Genomic DNA, 16946 nt, shown 5'->3' on the forward strand with positions numbered 1-16946 from the left:
AAAAAAATAAAATAAAATAATAATAATAAATTGAAATTTGAAGAATGACCAGACAGGAGTTAATTTGTCAAAAGATGAAGGTAAGGAGGACGTCACAGCCAAGAGAACAAGGGGCACGAACAGCCGGTGTGATTAGAGAGCTGGATACGTGGAGGGAAGTAACTGGGGTGTCTGAACCAACACCTAGACGTGGGTCAGTGCTGGCATTCCAGGCTCCATGCTGGGCGGAGGAGGGGTGTGAGGACAGGCAGTGGCTCTGTTGTCTCCAGATCATGTTACGTGGGAAGACAACCTTGCAGTGGACTTCTGGGTCTCTGCACACACCCTCCCTGGACTTGGTCTTTCTGCCATCAGCATCTCAGGTAATGAGATGATCCCTATAGTCTGGAAGAGCTGCCTAGAGGTCAGTTAACCCAGCTCCATATTTTACTGATGGGGACACTGCTGCTCAGAGAGATTGACTCACTTGCCCAATGTCATCTCCTAATTAGTTGTGCAACTCGTACCAGATTCATGTCTCCTAAGTTCAGGTCCCAAGATACCTCCCAGAACTTACCTGTTTGGATCTGCCAAAACCAGGTGTATCAGGCATACTTTTTCTCACTTGTTCTCGCACCCCCTGTTCCCAGAGACTTTTCCTCCTACTAGAGCCTTTGGGGTCCTAAATCCATGTGGTCCTGTGTGAACTCTGTCCTGTCTAACCCTCAGGTACAGCTGATTGGGAGAGTCAGAGCTCTGGAATTAGAAGGACTGTGTCTGCTGTTCTGTGTGTCATCACTTTTTCCATCTTTCCTTGGTGTCTGAACATTTCTGTCCTATGGAAGATTCTTCCACTCTCTTGCCCCAGTCTTGGCCAGGGCACTTCCTGGGACATTTTGGTCATACCTGTTGAGAAGGTTGTGTATTCATGAGCCCAGGTGGGCAGCCCCTGACCTCTGCTCCTGAGACATGAGGAACGAGACAAAACCCAGTGGACATAAGTGTAGCCCCTGGATTAAGTCAGACCTGAAGCTAACCAGACCTGCTTTCCAAAGTTCTCAGTTAGGAGAACCAATGCATTCCCTCTTTCCTTTGAATGACTGGGTTTCCGTCACTTGACACCACAGAAGACTTTGATACGTGGAGAAGGAGCTATGTTAGGTACTTTTTTTTTAATAAAAGATGAACTGGTTGGCCTGTCACCAAGCTGAATTTTTCTCTCAAAAATTTATACTAATATACCCAGAGACTGTGTTGCAGTCAACTAATGTATTGGAACTCTAGAAAAAATAAAATAAAAAAAGCTAAGCAGGGTTGAGGATGGATTATTACCAAAATATGGCACTGCCTTGTGTAAGTCACTGTGATGGAGAAGCCTATATACTAAATGGCCAGAGTGTGGCAACAGGCTCTGCCACACATGAGCAGTATGGTCCTGAGCAACACTGTGCCTCAGTGTACTTATCTGGAAAGTGGGTATAAAGCAGCACCTGCTTCATGGGGTTGTTGTGAGGACTAAACAACTACTACTTGTAAAGCTCTTAGAACAGCACTTGTGCAGAATAAACACTTGCTAAACGTTAGCTACTCTTAGCTATCATCATTATTATTAATATGACGGTTACACAGAAGAAGCCAATCGGCAGAAAGGAGAGTGGCCCAGCCATAAAGAGTTGAACAACATCAGGAGCAAAGTCACAAGATACTGACCACAGAGGGAACGAGGAGAGTTGTCTCTATTCCAGAGACCTCCCCACCTTCCACAGGGTCAGCCATACTTCATAAGATGTTTATATCCGTAACACAGCCAGCCACTCTTGTCTCTTCTAACCTGAGCCCCTTTATTGGCTTCTGTTCCCTGTGATCAACAAGCTCTGGCCGGAGAACGGCGTTCATAGACACAGCACCAGCCAGACAAGAGCACGTTCAGTCCGGTGCCATCCATGGCTCTGGAGGCTTCTCCTCTGTGGACCCTCCACCTGTCTCAATTCTGGAAAAACAGCTCAAACCCCAGTGCCCTTGGATGGCAGTTGCCACTGTTGTTTCAGGTGTGTGAACAGCGCCGAATGCTACCTGGGACACCTGGTCCATGGATGTGCAGGATGAAAGAGAACTTCTAACTTCCATCTCTGAAGAGCAGGTGAAGGATTCCCTCCACGGGGTCAGGCAACCATGCTTTCTGGGGTTTCTCGCTCTCTTTGCTGAGTTCTATTCATAGAAAACCTTGGCCAGACTCCAGGCTGGGTCACATTGTTTGTGTGGAAAGAGGATGTGCACTGCTTTTTCGGAATAATAGCCCGTTTCCAAGTTGTCAGGGGAAAAACTTCCCACAACATAAAGCGTGGAGTACACTTCATCACGCCCGAGGTGTGTTGTTCCAAGAGACGCAAATAAAATGTCCCTAAAGAAGAAGCCCCTCAGCCACACGCATTCCTGCTCCCTTGCCCATCAGTCAACAGCAGGTCCAAGAGGAGGCACCCCAAAGGATTCACATGCAGCATTGCCCAGGAAAGCCTCTTTGTACCTTTCTCCTTACTTCAAAACACAAAACTAAAGAAGGGCAGCACTGTAGGGAAAGAAACAGACCCTGAGAGACTGAGAACATCAGACCTGTTTTTTCCCCTCTGAGTTTCCACCTATTGAGCAGTCCAAATCCACATTTATCCCAAATTTCAGAATTTCAGAGCTTCAATCCTGACGTACCAGGGCAGTCTCTGGGACTGCCACTGGCCTATAAAGAGGGAACAACAAAAATATGCCAATAGTCTCCCTACCATTTAGAATATTTCTCTGGAAAATGAAATGCTAATGTTGCTTGAATAGAAACCGATAAAGGTAGCTCATTATTTTTTTTAATTGAGGCATAATGGACACCTCACATTATGTTAGTTTCAGGTGTACAACATCATGGTTCAATATTTGTGTATATTGCAATCACCAGGATGAGTCTAGTTAACATTTGTCACTGAACATAGTTACAAAAATTGTTTTCTTGCAATAAGAACGTTTAAGACCTACAATCTTGGCAACTTTTAAATATGCAATACAGTATGATTAACTATAGTCTCCATGTGTACATTGTATCCCCATGACTTATACTGGAAGATTGTATCTTTTGACACACCCCCCCCATTCATCCATTTTCCCCCTCCCTACCCCTACTTCTGGCAACTAACCTGTTCTCTGCTCTATGAGATTGGTTTTCTTGTTTTGTTTCATTTTGTTTTTAGATTCCACGTGTAAGTGGAATCAGTTGGCATTTGTCTTTCTCTGTCTGACTTAACATCACTTAGCACAATACCCTCTAGGTCCATCCACGTTGTCACAGTAGTAAAATTTCACTTACTACAGCTGAGTCATATTCCACTGTATGTAGGCACCACATCTACTTTATCCCTTTGTTGACAAACACCTGGGTTGCTTCCATGGTTATCATCAAAAATGCTGCAATGAACATGGAAGTAAAAAGATTTACATCTTTTCAAGCGAGTTGTTGTCATTTTCTTTGGATAAATACCCAGAAGCAGATTTGCTGGATCCTTTCATTTTTTATTGCATGGATAATAATTGCATGCACGAAAGAAGGCAACATTGACATGGGGTTAAGAGAAATCTTGTGTCTACACTGGGAACCCTCCCCCAGCCCCACGACCTGTCATCTTATGTGGGAGTGGATGCTCCCTCTGATCATGGTCTTTACTTGCTGCTGGTGTGACAACTAGTCTTGACTTGGCCCTCACCAACTGCATGACACTTACACCTGTAACACCTGGTGGCTCAATGACGCAATCTTGGCCTGTCCTGTTACATCTGGGTGTCATGACCCCAAGCAGAGTCAGAGATGAAGAAGGGAAACTTTTCAGAGTCTCAAGAGCAAGGGGGATGGATCCCAACCTGAGCACTTTTTCAAAGAGTGGCAGCTTTTTGCCTGACCTGTGGTGGTGCAGTGGGATAAAGCGTCGACCTGGAACACTGAGGTCGCCGGTTCGAAACCTTGGGCTTGCCTGGTCAAGGCACATATGGGAGTTGATGCTTCCTACTCTTCCCCCTTCTCTCTCTGTCTCTCTCTCTCACTCCTCTCTCTCTAAAAAAATCAATAAATAAAAAATATTTTTAAAAAAACGTTTTTTTTTAAAAAAAGAGTGGCAGCTTTTCAAAGGTTTTGATAGCTGTCATGCTGACCTACATGTTGTAAAGACAGTGGGGACCAGAGATTAGAGGACACAGCATGGGAAGGCTGCTCAGAGTGTCAGTAATCACTTCATTAACATTCATTTTGACTTAATTTCAGACTTTAGGAAAGTTTCAAGGATAGAAAATAATTTCCATGAGCCTGTCATCCGGATTCCCAAAATGTTCACCTTTTATCACATTAACTGTATCATTCTCTCTCTTAGTATGTATACGTATTACATATTTTTTCTGTTTCAGTTTGAGTTGCAGACATTTAGTTAGAGTTAAAATGAAAAAGATTTTTTAAAAGTATATTTCAGAAAAACAAACCAATCAAGACTTCAGAGCAGCTCTTCTAGAAAAGCCAAACCTGACAATGGATTACAAATAACAGCTGATGCCAACCCAAGAAGACCTAGAAATAATACAACTGAAAGTTGGAGGCAGACAACACCAAACCTAGACTCAACTAGTCCTACAAACAATAAAGACATAACGAGAAGACTGAGAAGTGCAATCCAAATGAAACCACAAGAGAAATCTCCAGAAAAGGAACTGAGTGATATGGAAATAACCTAACTGCTGGATGTAGAATTTAGAATAATGACGGTTAGGATGCTTAGGGATCTTAGAACAATAATGGATGGTCATTACGAACACCTAAATAAAGAGATAGCAAGTATAAAAAAGGACATTGAAATATGAAAGAAGAATCAGTTGGAAGTGACAAATACAATATCAGAAATGAAGACCACAATGGAAGGAATTAAAAGCAGAATGGATGAAGCTGAGGATCAAATCAGCAAGTTGAAGGACAAGATGAACAAAAGCACAGAAGCAGAGCAGAAAAAGGAAAAGAGACTTAAAAAGTCTGAGAAAACTCTAAGAGAGCTCTGTGACAACATGAAGAGAAATAACATCTGCATCATAGGGGTTCTTGAAGAAGAAGAGAAAGAACAAGGGATAGAAACTTTATTTAATCAAATCATAGCTGTAAACTTCCCTAAATTGATGCAGGGGAGGCTCTCACAAGTTCAAGAACCACAGAGAACTTCATTAAAGAAAAACCCAAAAAGACCTACACCAAAACACATCATTATTAAACTACCAAAGCTAAGCAATAAAGAGAAAATATTAAAAGCTGCTAGGGAAAAGAAGGCTATCACCTACAAAGGAGCCCCCTTAAGGATGACATCTGACTTCTCAAGAAACACTTGAGGCCAAAAAGGAATGGCAAGAAATAGTCAAAGTAATGCAGAACAAGACTACTTTATCCAGCAAGGCTATCATTTAAAATTGAAGGAGAAATAAAAAGCTTCCCAGACAAAAAGAACTTAAGGAATTCATTACAACCAAACCAATGCTGCAGGAAATGTTAAGGGGCCTGTTGTAAATATATCAAAGTGGGAAAAGAATATAGCAAAAGAGGAATACAGCTTTAAAGAATAAAATGGCAATAAACAACTACATATCAATAAAAACCTTAAATGTAAATGGATTAAATCAGTGGTCCCCAACCCACGGGCCGTGGACCAGTACCGGACCATGGGCCATTTGGTACCAGTCTGCTGAGAAAGAATAAATAACTTACATTATTTCCCTTTTATTTATATTTAAGTCTGAACGATGTTTTGTTTTTAAAAAATAACCAGATTCCCTCTGTTACATCCATCTAAGACTCACTCTTGATGCTTGTCTCGGTTATGTGATAGATTTATCCATCCCACCCTAAAGGCCGGTCCATGAAAATATTTTCTGACATTAAACCGGTCCATGGTCCAAAAAGGTTGAGGACCACGAGATTAAATGATTCAATCAAAAGACATAGGGTACCTGCTTGGATAAGAAAACAGGACCCATACATATGCTGTCTACAAGAGACACATCTTAAAACAAAAGATGCACATAGACTGAAGGTAAAAGAATGGAATAAAATATTTCATGCAAAATCAAATAAAAAAAGCTGGGGTAGTAATACTTATATCAGACAAAATGGACTTTAAAACAAAGACTATAGTAAGAGATAAAGAAAGTCACTACATAATGATAAAAGGAGCAATACAACAGAAAGATATAACCATTATAAATATCTACGCACCTAATATAGGAGCACCTAAATATATAAAGCAGACTTTGATGGGTATAAAGGGTGAGATAAACAGCAATACTATAATAGTAGGAGATTTCAATACCCCACTAACATCACTAGGTAGATCTTCTGGAAAGAAAATTAACAAAGAAACAGCAGACTTAAAAGACACACTAGAACAACTCGATTTAATAGATATCTTTAGCTTTCACCCTAAGGCAGCAGAATATACATTCTTTTTAAGTGCTCATGGTACATTCTCTAAGATAGACCACATGTTAGGACACAAAAGCAGTCTCAACAAATTAAGGAAGATTGAAATCATATCAAGCATTTTCTCTGATCACAATGGCATGAAACTAGAAATCAACCACAACAGAAAAACTGAAAAATACTCAAACACATGGAAACTAAAACACGTGTTATTAAATAACGAATGGGTTAACAATGAAATCAAAGAAGAAATAAAAAAAATTCGTAGAAACAAATGATAATGAGCAAACAACAACTCAAAATTTATGGGACACAGCAAAAGCAGTCCTGAGAGGGAAGTTCATAGCACAACAGGCATTCCTTAAGAAGCTTGTAAAAGCCCAAATAAACAACCTAACCCTTCATCTAAAAGAACTAGAAAAAGAACAACAAGTAAGGCCCAGAGGTAGTAGAAGGAAGAAAATAATAAAGATCAGAGCAGAAATAAATGACATAGAAGCTAAAGAAACAATACAAAGAATCAATGAAACCAAGAGCTGGTTCTTTGAAAGGGTAAACAAGATCAATAAACCTTGAACAAAACTCACCAAGAAAAGAAAAGAGAGGACTCAAATAAATAAAATTAGAAATGAGAGTGGAGAAATAACAACCGACACAACAGAAATACAAATTACTGTAAGAAAATACTATGAAGAACTGTATGCCAAAAAATTAAACAACCTAGGTGAAATGCACAAATTCCTTGAAACATATAATCTTCCAAAAAGCAATCTGGAAGAATCAGAAAACCTAAACAGACCAATTACAACAAAAGAGATCGAGACAGTTATCCAAAAGCTCCCAAAAAACAAAACTCCTCAGCCCGATGGCTTCACTGGTGAATTCCACCAAATATTCAAAGAAGAACTAACTCCTATCCTTCTCAAGCTATTTCAAAAAATTCAGGAGGAAGGAACACTTCCAAGTTCCTTTTATGAGGCGAGCATAATTCTGATTCTAAAACCAGGCAAAGACAACACAAAGAAAGAAAATAATAGGCCAATATCCCTGATGAATTTAGATGCTAAAATCCTCAATAAAGTATTTGCAAACCGGATCCAGCAATACATGAAAAAACTCATACATCATGATCAAGTGGGATTTATTCTGGGGAGGCAAGGATGGTACAACATTCATAAATCAATTAATCTGATTCACCACATAAACAAAAGGAAGGAGAAAACCCACATGATAATTTCAATAGATGCAGAAAAAGCATTGGATAAAATCCAGCACCATTTATGATCAAAACTCTTAGCAAAGTGGGAATACAGGGAACATACCTCAACATGATAAAGGCCATCGATGACAAACCCACAGCCAACGTTATAATTAATGGACAAAAATTAAAAGCAATTCTCCTAAAATCAGGAACAAGGCAGGGGTGCCCCCTTTCACCACTCTTATTCAACATAGTACTGGAAATCCTAGCTACAGCAATCAGAGAAGAAGAAGAAATAAAAGGCATAAAATTGGAAAAGAAGAAGTAAAACTATCATTATTTGCAGATGGTATGATACTGTATATAAAAAACCTTAAAGTCTCAGTCAAAAAACTACTGGACCTAATAATCAAATTCAACAAGTTGGCAGGATATAAAAGTAATTCACAGAAATCAGAGGCATTTTTATACACAATGAACTGTAAGAAAGAGAAATTAAGAAAACAATCCCCTTCACTATTGCAACAAAAAAAATAAAGTACCTAGGAGTAAATTTAACCAAGAAGGTTAAAAACTTGTACTCAGAAAATTATAAAACATTGATAAAAGAAATCAAGGAAGACACAAAGAAGTGGAAGCATATACCATGCTCATGGTTAGGAAGAATAAACATCATTAAAATGTCTATATTACTGAAAGCAATTTATAAATTCAAGGCAATACCAATTAAAATACCAATAACATACTTGAAAGATAGAGAACACATATTCCAAAAATTTATATGGAACAAAAAAGAACATAAATATCCTCAGCAATCTTGAAAAAGAAGAATAAAGTGGGAGGTATCACACTTTCTGATTTCAAGTTATACTACAAGGCCATTGTACTCAAAACAGCTTGGTACTGGCATAAGAACAGGCATATAGATCAATGGAACAGAACAGAGAACCCAGAAATAAACCCACATCTTTATGGACAATTGATATTTGACAAAGGAGGTAAGAGCATACAGTGGAGTAAAGACAGTCTCTTTAACAAATAGTGTTGGGAAAACTGGACGGCTACCTGCAAAAAAATGAAACTAGACCACCAACTTACACCATTCACAAAAATAAACTCAAAATGGATAAAGGACTTAAATGTAAATTGTGAAACCATAAGTATCCTAGAAGAAAACTTAGGCAGTAAGCTCACCGACATCTATCACAGCAATATCTTTGCTGAATTATCTCCACAGGCAAATAAAATAAAAGACAGGATAAACAAATGGGACTATATCAAACTAAAAAGCTTTTGCACAGCTAAAGAAAATATGAACAGAATAAAAAGACAAACTACACAATGGGAGAACATATTCGACAATACATCTGATAAGGGATTAATAACCAAAATTTATAGAGAACTTGTAAAACTCAACACCAGGAAGACAAACAATACAATAAAAAAAATGGGCACAAGAAATGAATAGACACTTCTCCAAAGAGGACATACAGATGGCCAATAGACAAATGAAAAAATGTTCAACATCACTAATCATTAGAGAAATGCAAATTAAAACCACAATGAGATACCACCTCACACCAGTCAGAATGGTGCTCATTAACAAAACAACACATGATAGGTGCTGGTGAGGATGTGGAGAAAGGGGAACCCTCCTGCACTGCTTGCTGGTGGGAATGCAGACTGGCACAGCCACTGTGGAAAACAGTATGGAGATTCCTCAAAAAATTAGAAATGGAACTGGCCCTTGACCCAGCCATTCCACTTATAGGAATATATCCCAAGGACACCATATCACCAACTGAAAAAAAGAAATACACCCCCATGTTTATGGCAGCATTGTTCACAATAGCGAAGACCTGAAAACAGACCAAATGTCCGTCAGAGGACGAGTGGATTAAAAAGCAGTGGTACATATACACATGGAATACTATGAGGCTATGAAAAAGAAGGAAATATTACCTTTTGCAACAATATGGAGGGACCTGGAAACTATTATGTTGAGTGAAATAAGCCAGGCAGAGAAAGAAAAATATCATCATATGACCTCACTCATTTGAGGAATCCAATGAACAATGTGAACTGAGGAATGGAATTGAGACAGAGGAGGGATCAAAGGGACCAGAGGAAAAGAGGACAGAGGGAAAGGGGATGATAGGATGGGATAAACCTGAAGGGAAGTGGGGAAGGCGCTGTAGGGAGGGGGGCAAGGGAAATGTTGAGGGGAATTAGAGGGAGAGAGATGTATTCGGAGTGACCCTAGAATCTATGTAAACACAATTAATTAAATTTTAAAAAAAGAAGAAAAAAATGTCTATTTCAAGATGAAGAACAAAGAGTCATTGATCTTAAATAACTGGATCTTTTTAAATACAATTTTGTCTTAAGCTGTTGTGAATAATAATGTTTTTGTCTTTGATACCAAATAAAGTCACTGAAGAAAAAGAAAGAAATCGATGATCAGACTAGGAGACAGGTTAAGAGGGCAGTCAATAGTTGAGTGCTTCCTGTCACTGACATGGCAGCTCTTGGACACATGCTGACCCCATTGGAACCTGCAATGTCTCTTTTCCATTCATTGAGATGCCTCAGCCAACCCACAAAGACACTAGAGTAATATACCCAATGCTTCTCTCAAAAGCACCAAAACACCAGTGAACTAGGATGGGTTCCAGCTTCCTCACTCACCAAGATTGGGGTGAGTTTCTTGGTTCCCCAAGGCACTCCTTCCCACCCAAACTCTACCCCTGTGTTATCTTATCCTGTTCTCTTGCACAACTTGCTTTTTACCAAAGCAGGACTGCCTGAGTTGACCAACATCTCATGGGCCAGTTGGGGCTCTGGGTGTCATGGGCTACCACCAAAAATGAAAACCACCTACATAGAATGAATTGTGTCACAGTTGAGCTATTCTCTAAAATGGGCCACCAGTTCTGAGAGGAACACTTCAGAAATGGAATTTCCAAGAAGCTTGGAGTAGTGGAGCATCCCAGGAACATGAACAAGTGATGGCAGCTTTTGATTCCAGCGGCAGACCCCAGCAAGAACACCTGTCTGCCTATGCCACCTGCCCCTCCCAAGCTGCCCTGCATCCTCTAAATCAATGGATTCAACAGACTTTTTGTTTTTCCATTTTCTGAGGCACTCCACATTCTACCAATAAATTACATTTTTGCTGAAGTTCTTTCCCTGGTTCGTTTTGTTTTGCTTGCAACCAAAGAACCATAAACCAGCACGCATGATTAAACTGTGCACCTGTGTGTTTCCGTACTGTTTGTCTATCTCATTTCCTTTTCGGGCTTTCTAAAAACAGGACCACAACGTCGCAGCTCCTCACTCTGCTTCTGTTGACATTGTGCAGAAGGCCGGCTCTTGCCACCAGCCTGCCTAAGGGCTTATAGATAAAAAGTGAAATATCCACAAACTAGATTGAGATGGGACTAAACTAGACTGAACTTTCTTCTTCTTTTCTTCGTGTGGATTTTGATCCTCTCCATCTATCAAAAACAGAGTTTATCTTCAGATTTCTCCAAATTCTACAAGTAATAAAACAAGTTCACGAAGAAAGTATTGAAACCCTGCACCCCTTGGCCTCAGATCCTTCCATATCCCTGATTCATGAAATAACTAGAAAGTCAACCAGGACCCTGGATTTTTTAGATTGTTTTCAAATCATGAACAGACTGGTGCCAAGCTGAGCAGGAATTCCTGAACGGGCTGCCATTCCTTGAGTTTCCTTTGAAAGGTGAAAAAAAAAGCAGCTTAAAATGCATTATATAAGAAAGAAAAGTATGAACAAGTTCAGGGGAAACTACAAAGGAAGCGGGCCAAGTCCCAAAATAAAAGGCAGGAATAGACATCTAAAAATAACAGCTGGGGAAGTGCCCCGTCTACAAGACTCCCTTGCGTTCTCCTGAAGCATTGTGCATTTTTTTTAGGGGCATGCTAATTATTGTTTGCAGATTTAAATAGAACACTTGTTTGTTCTTTAAAAATAGTTGAAGTTTCTTTTGTAGAATGGTGAGAGCGGTCCCAGTGATGTTCATTGAATGTCACCCATCGCTGTTTTCCTTTTACGGGCATCTTCACATTGGCTAAGGAGTAGGTTGATTTTCTTCCATGTCTTTTTATTGATTCATCTTTACTATAACATGTAGAATATGTTAAATAGTTCAGTCTTGCTGTAATTAATGGGCACTTGAAATAGCAAAAAAAAAAAATGCGGTTGGCTTATATGACACTTCAAGAATCTGCCACTTGTTGGAAATTTCAGTAGGTATATGTTGGACAGTGATCAAATAAAATACGTACACAGAACATATGCAAAGGAGCCTTATAGCTCTGCACGGAAGCCATTGCCCACACTTCACACAGAGGACACTGAGGGGCAGCATGGCTGAATGACACACCTAGAGTGACCCTCTAGTAAGTATCGCAGTGAGTTCATTCTGGCTTCTTCTAACTCAAAAACTCTAGGGCTCTTCCTCAGTACTTAAGATAACCAAAGATATTTTTCAAATAGGCAAACAATGTATAATTAGCACAAAGTCATCAGTAAGATATTTATTGCTCACTTTCTAAGGTTGGCTTACTTTTGTAGAATTTATATTACAACTGGATTTCTATCAACATTCTGACAAGGTAGGGTCCACATCCCATGACCCTATAGGTACAATTTCTCCTCTCCTGATTATAAGGTTCATTGTCCACCATTCACTCAGTTGTCAGATTATTACGAAATTATGTTTTTTCCCCCTTAAGAGAGATAGGTTGTGATAGATTTGAAGAAAATGAACCTCAGACTGGGAATTGCCTATGGAGAGTTCACTCACGATGTGTGTTTAATAATGACTTCCAAGTTGTTAATTCCTGTTTTCTCTAGACACAACAAGAGCAGGAAATATTTACTAACTTCACAGGTGTCAGGAAATGCTTTAAAACCCCTGGTGGCCTGACCACTCGCTTAAGCAGAGAGCAGCTCTGGGCATAGTGCAGAAGGTACACTGGAATGTAAAGCATGCACTTGGGGTGCAGAGTCCTTTATCTGCCCTTTGAATGATTCACTGGCTTTACTTCGGTTGGACCAAAAGTCCAACAGAGAAGTGTGATGTACACTAATGTGTTTTGTAACTTCTCTAGTATTTATAAGAAAACTACAATTCTCTGCATTTACTTGGTTTGAAATCTTATTTCTGCATCAAACAAAGTGCCGAGATAACAAAGAACATCTCAGAGCTGCTGATCCGTATGATTACGTATCTGAGTCACTGTCTATGAACTAAACCACGAATTGGTTTTCATTTGCTTAAATTTGCTGCAGTTTAAATTTCCAAAACTAGGGAAAGCTATTATGAAACTAATTGAAAATTTTTCAGAAACAACCAAAAGCACAAAGAATAAGCATTAATATTCCTATCTCGGTTTTCATTTATTTTCTTCACAAAGATAATATGATGCATATGGCATTGTAGCAGGTTTAAAATACAGTGGAAACAGTTTTAAACAGTCTCCACTACCCATCTCATTGAAATCACCGTACATGTGCACTCCCCCTGGAGAACTTGTGACTGGGAACAATGTGGCGCACACTGCAGGATGCAGGAAGACAGGCTCCCTCTGGGGTGCTCCTGCACCCCTGCATTCCCACTAGTCGAAGTAAAAACATATCATGAGTCGGCTGCACTGTCTGTTCCAGTCATCACTGCTCCCGAACTTAAAATATTATGGAGATCAATAACCTAGCAATGCAGGAAGAGGATCTCGAACACTAAGGTAAATGTTTTGGGGGAAACCCAATAGAGTTATAACTTAAAAAAACAACAACAAAAAAAAAAACAGCTGCTCTCACCTGACCAGGTGGTGACGCAGTGGATAGAGCATCTACCTGGGATACTGAGGACCCAGGTTTGAAACCCCGAGGTCGCCACCTTACCTCAGACTCACCGGCTTGAGTGTGGGATCATAGACATAACCTCCTGGTTGCTGAACTGAGCAAGGGATCACTGGTTTGGCTGGAGCCACCTTCCTTCCCCATGTCAAGGCACATAATGAGAAGCAGTCAATGAACAACTAAGAGTTGATGCTTCTCTTCTCTCTTTCTTTCTCTCTCTCTCTCTTCTCTCTCACTCTAAAAAAATGCTGCACACAAACTGGAGAGAAGGGAGTCATAAAAATCAAGAAGTCTGCCCCTTGATTGTGGTTTAAGCAAAGAACACCAGTGCACTATGCGAGCAGCCACTCTACCTGACCCTCCAACAGCACTGGTCACATGGTCGTCCTCTGCTCAGAGGGAGCAGGTTCTATGCCAATCACTCTATACATGCCTCATCACTTTCAGGACCAACATTCTAGTCAGTTCTTGGCTACCCTGTCATTTTATCACCAACCCCTCTAGATTACTCACAATGTGCCGACCATTTTCACAGCTGTGTATTTCGCTCCATGACACATGTCACCACTGGTCACTCTCCCTGAACATCTCTCTTTCTAAGAGACCGCAGTCTCCTCAATCACTCGCTAACTCTCTGGGTCTTCTACCTCCAATCTTTTTGGGTGGTCTTCCTCTACTTATTCCTGACAAGTCCCCACCATTTAGCTTCAAGTTTCCCTGACATTTCTCAACCCTCTTGGCTGTGTAGTTAAGTATCTTCCAACAAACAATTGAATGAACCACCAGGTTGAGAAATAGTGCAATGAAGTCACTCATAAGGCCAGCAATGGTTGGTTTGGATAACCCCTTAGTTTATCTCACTTCCCAGGCAAGTCTCAAATTCCCTATACCAGTGGTTCTCTGAGTGTGGTCCCAGGACCAGCAGTACCTGCATCACCAGAGAACTTAATAAGACAGAGAATCACTGAGTCAGCTACTTGTGCTATAGGAAGGCCTCTAGGTGACTCAGATGCATACTAAGCTTTGAGACCACTGCTCTATAACATGCGCCCCCTTTACAGCCAGACCTTTGTTGAATAACTAACATTAATGGATGGGAAATCAGAAATGATCGATTCTCTTCTAAATACCCATGTTCTGTTGAATTACATCTTTAAGTAAGCTCACTGTGGATCCTTTACCCCTAGAGGGCTCAGGGGACAGAAAAGGAATAAAATTGCTGTTCACACACAAGAAAAATGACAACCCAGTTTGCCTACCTCAGAAATAACCTTACACATTTTGCTACCACTGGTGATGTCCCCAGGGCCAGTGGGAGGAAAACTTCCTTTCTCTGTTGCCCTGGACAACCCTACTTGTCAGATTCACTAACTTCATAGTGTACTCGCTGAACTTTTAGTCACTTCATGTCCCAATAGGCAGGGCAGTCAGCCATTCAGAAGATAGGGGGCCTCACAGATGAAAGCCCCCTCAGTAGCTGCTTTCTGTTGGAAGCAGAAGCCTGTCACCTGCTCCATCAATCCATCCATCCATCCAACCACCTATCCATCTTTCCATCCATCCATCCATCCATCCGTCCATCCATCCATTTCTCTTCCCATTCATCCATCCATACATTCATTCCAGAAATATTTATTATATGGAATATATGCCAGCTTGCTTTCTCTTCAGTATCAAGTGAGGTTGGGCCTCAACGGAGACAATTGACCTTGGCATTTTCATTTGCTTCTCTAGTGTTTCCCAGAATTGTCCATTAGGGTTCAAGAAGAAAATCTCAGAGCTTGTATTTATATTTATTTCTTATCCTTTTAAGTGTTTCTAGTGTGAGTGTTTTACAATGAACACAATGTATTAAAACTATGCTATGTGCATAGTTTAAAATTGCATGCTCAAAATATTGTAATCAAAAATGTGTAGAATCCGCTCTTTTTTCCGGCTGGAACCATGGAGGGTGCCGAAGACAAGAAGAATGCTAATGTCAAAGAGAAGAAGAACGCTAATGTCAAAGAGAAGAAGACTGCTAATGTCAGAGAGAAGAAGACTGCTAATGTCAGAGAGAAGAAGACTGCCAGTGCCAGTGAGAAGAAGAAAAAGATTCCTGCTGTGCCGGAAACCCTGAAGAAAAAGCGAAGGAATTTCGCAGAGCTGAAGATCAAGCGCCTGAGAAAGAAGTTTGCCCAGAAGATGCTGTGAAAGGCCAGGAGGAAACTCATCTATGAGAAAGCTAAGCACTATCACAAGGAGTACAGGCAGATGTACAGAACTGAGATTCGAATGGCTAGGATGGCGAGAAAGGCTGGCAACTTCTATGTACCTGCAGAACCCAAATTGGCGTTTGTCATCAGGATCAGAGGTATCAACGGTGTGAGCCCAAAGGTCCGCAAGGTTCTGCAGCTGCTGCGCCTGCGCCAGATCTTCAATGGCACCTTCGTGAAGCTCAACAAGGCTTCGGTTAACATGCTGAGGATCGTGGAACCATATATTGCATGGGGGTACCCAAACTTGAAGTCAGTAAATGAATTGATCTACAAGCGTGGTTATGGCAAAATCAACAAAAAACGAATTGCTCTGACGGATAACACATTGATTGCTCGATCTCTTGGTAAATATGGTATAATTTGCATGGAGGATCTGATTCATGAGATCTATACTGTTGGAAAACGCTTCAAAGAAGCAAACAACTTCTTGTGGCCCTTCAAATTATCTTCTCCACGTGGTGGAATGAAGAAAAAGACCACCCACTTTGTAGAAGGTGGGGATGCTGGTAACAGGGAAGACCAGATCAACAGGCTTATCAGAAGGATGAACTAAGGTATCTACCATGGTTATTTTTGTAATCTGGTCATTTAATAAACGACAAAGAGACGGCTTTAAAGTTGAAAAAAAAAAATGTGTAGAATCCAAACATTTTGGAGACCACTGCTATGAAAAACGGAGCCAGAGGACCACAGAGCCAATTGGGATGAACGGTACTGGCACTTGGAGTGAAGGGCACAGAGGCCCCAGGGCATGAAGCCAGGCAGCTGGAAACCATACCTGGCACTGAGAGCAGATGAGCCCAGGTCACACAGGTGGTCACTGCAGTGCCAGGAACAGGGGCGAGCCCCTCCACATCTCACTGTCCACACAACCCCACAGGGGCAACGGGACTGCGGCCCAGGCAGCAGACCCTTCAGTGACCTCCTCCCTGAGAGCATACCCTGAAGTCACTGCTCATGGGCGAAAGTGATGATTGTCAATGCTTTCTGTTTCTATTTAATAAGGGTATTATTAATGTGCATAGATGTGACTTCTATCCCATTCATATTGTTTCTCCCATCTTAGGAAAACAAAGAAGATTTATTCAGGCAAATTGGATGTTTTCCCTAACACAAATATAGATTTTTTTTTCAGTGTTGTAT

The 16946-nt window shown here is 40.6% G+C and overlaps 1 protein-coding gene across 1 annotated transcript; it reads left to right on the forward strand.

The window, feature by feature from the left end:
* Positions 1–15473: 15473 nt before the first annotated feature.
* On the forward strand, positions 15474–16365 carry LOC136311692 (large ribosomal subunit protein uL30). The gene has a single exon (XM_066240811.1). The coding sequence runs from the start codon at positions 15799–15801 to the stop codon at positions 16354–16356; it is 558 nt and encodes a 185-aa protein (XP_066096908.1). The 5' UTR covers positions 15474–15798; the 3' UTR covers positions 16357–16365.
* The last annotated feature ends 581 nt before the right edge of the window (positions 16366–16946 follow it).

The sequence above is a fragment of the Saccopteryx bilineata genome, chromosome 1 (assembly GCF_036850765.1).
Source record: "Saccopteryx bilineata isolate mSacBil1 chromosome 1, mSacBil1_pri_phased_curated, whole genome shotgun sequence".
NCBI classification, from domain to species: Eukaryota; Metazoa; Chordata; class Mammalia; order Chiroptera; family Emballonuridae; genus Saccopteryx; species Saccopteryx bilineata.

Excerpts from the sequence above, each read along its gene's own strand:
- LOC136311692 (XM_066240811.1), top strand. The coding sequence starts at position 15,799 with ATGTACAGAACTGAGATTCGAATGGCTAGGATGGCGAGAAAGGCTGGC.